Source organism: Montipora foliosa, chromosome 11 (genome assembly GCF_036669935.1).
Source record: "Montipora foliosa isolate CH-2021 chromosome 11, ASM3666993v2, whole genome shotgun sequence".
NCBI lineage: Eukaryota > Metazoa > Cnidaria > Anthozoa > Scleractinia > Acroporidae > Montipora > Montipora foliosa.
Window position 1 is genome coordinate 12,184,785 of NC_090879.1, and position 2,500 is coordinate 12,187,284.

The 2,500-nt window shown below is 37.0% G+C and overlaps 1 protein-coding gene across 1 annotated transcript in view; it reads left to right on the forward strand.

Annotated features, from left to right (window-relative positions):
- Positions 1-527: 527 nt before the first annotated feature.
- Positions 528-2,500, forward strand: part of LOC137974672 (serine/arginine repetitive matrix protein 2-like) — a 16,229-nt gene continuing 14,256 nt past the window's right edge. The window contains exons 1-2 of the mRNA XM_068821607.1: positions 528-864; positions 1,418-1,519. Of these exons, the coding sequence (XP_068677708.1) occupies positions 626-864; positions 1,418-1,519 (341 nt within the window). The 5' untranslated portion in view covers positions 528-625. The remainder of the gene's footprint in view (positions 865-1,417; positions 1,520-2,500) is intronic.

Sequence of the window (2,500 nt, forward strand, 5' to 3'; positions counted from 1 at the left end):
ATTAGTTTTTTTTTCACCTCTATTGTTGCTTAATAGTTAACAGTTAATTAGTTTGTAGTCCTGTATATTTAAACTCCAATTTTGTATTAACCGTCACTTCTGAAGATGTCTGCAGAAGCATACGAAACGTCAAGTAAAAGATATTTTCAAAAAGGATGCGTTTATATCTAATGTTTGTCACCGCTGTTTGCGTGTTATTTCTGATCTAACTGAGATGGCCGAAGAAAAAGAGTATGTACGACTTACATGATAAACCCTCGCATTCTTCTGGAGGAGTATATATAATCCTTGAAGTGTGTTAAGTTGAAGGGGTTGTAGAGTTAGTCCTTCCAAATGTACGGTCTGGCCGGTCAGTTCTGTCAAAATGGAAAGCGCCCTTATTAGTTTTCCACACATCCAGGCCTGGTATGTGGAAAAAGAGAAGAAAAAGACCAATTATTTCGAACGATGGACTCTGGGAATGAGAATGGAGGTTGTAGACTGGAGACTAGCAGATACTATGTGCATCATGGGATAGAAAACCTCGCTTCGCTTTCCAGACGTCCATGTTGTTTGAGCGATGTGAAAGCTTGACCAAGTTGGAAGGAAACGTTTATTCTTAATTGAAGCGAGCGAAATACTCACGATGTACAATAACATTGGCTTACAGACTGCTCGGGGTTCAGGCACAAATGGGTACGTTCAAAGGAACTTGTCTTTGCTTCGTAGCAGAAAGGAGAAAGTCGAGTACCACACACAAGAAGATGTCGACAGACTTGAGCAAATGAACACTCGGAAACCAAACCAGGAGATCTTAGAACACGAGCGAAAGCGACAGATTGAACTCAAGTGTATGGAACTACAAGATATGATGGAAGAGCAGGGGTTAGTCCGACAATTCGTCCATTTTAAGTATAGTAACTTACAAGTTCTAGCAAATGTGGCCATTAATTTTTAGTGCGTGTAACCTCAGGAAGTACTGTCTGCTCTTGTCGCAAATTATAATTTGCGGGAAAACTTCTTCCATAATTCCACCATTGAATCGTCTTTAAAATAAATTATTTGTAAAAGCCACTTGCAATTTTATTCATTGTACGAACAAGAACGGCGAAGGAAAAATGGGTATAATACCGAGATGTCACAAGTTACAGTAGTTTGCACTGGAATACATGTAGTTCTTTGAAATTAAAAATGATGGAACATGATATTTAAGCCGGTCCCAATCCTTAACTGGACGTGAGCTATTTTGTGGCCAGCATTCCGATCTTTCACTTGAAACATGGGAAATTAATTTTTATCTTAGCATTAATTCAGGTAGAGTAAAACCTTTTAGTGGTACTGTTGAGGGTGTTTTTGTTGATAGTTGCCGAACTAAAATTGCATGCTATTACACTAATAAGCTAGACTGTACATATATCATATCTCATTCAAAATTTAGATACAATGAAAATGAAATTTTAACCAAGGTGGAGGAATTGCGCGGTATCCTTTGCGAGAAAGAAGGCATGACAACCAAAGACAAGAAGGAAGGAAAAGCCAGGTACGTCACGTTCAATACGGGTTAGTGGTAATGGCAACTGCGAGCTTATATTTTGTTATGTGTTTGTTCCAGGGATGTCCTTGTAATGGGAATTGGTAAGGAAAGAATACATGTTATGCTTATAGTAATTTTGCTGTTTTAATTTTTAGAAAAGTGCATGTAAAACTGCTCTTTCTTGCAGTAAGGATCTTTGTCACTTGACTTCAGTAAACTGGAGGCATTTTTTGCTTTGTCTTTTAGATAAAATTTTATCTGGCATTCAGTGTCGAGTCCACACAACAAGTTGTTATAACTTGTGTTTGGAACAATCCTCAACACAATATCTCAGCTTGAATTGTAATGATATTATAGGGTTGTCTGTGGTGGTGTTTTTGGCATCTCAGCTGTGCTGTTTGTTAAGAAATAATTATGTATTTCATATCTCAATACACACAGCTGCTCATTGTAAAAGTTCTTTAGTCCCTACCAACCTGCAGCTGAAAGCCGCTACATGGATTCGTGCACATTGTGCAATTTACTCTTACATCACGTAGCAAACTGTGCTATTACTTGCATGTACATGTACATGTATATAATTTTGATATAAACACTCTGTTATTCATATAACCTATTTTTAATTGAAAAGTTTATGTTAATAATGTCCTCTTGTTTGCTTCAAGTTTTAGCTTCAAGGTAAGTGCATGTAGTTTTCTATGAAGGTGCAGCGTTGTGCTATAGATACAAGGCTACTGTAGTTTTGTGCTAAAATTTGTAACAAAGTTCTAAAGTTAAGAGTGTACACCGCTCTTGACAGATTAGTTGTCACATTTATCTCTTTGAAAGAAAATCTATAATGGTTGAGGTCACACTTGGCAGTTTACTAAGGTAAAAACCCTTAACTATGGTATAACAAAGGTAAACAAAGTTTACTATGGTAAAATGCATAAGCTGACTTTTACATTTCCCAGACGTTTCCTTGTCACAAGAGTGCTACTCAAATGT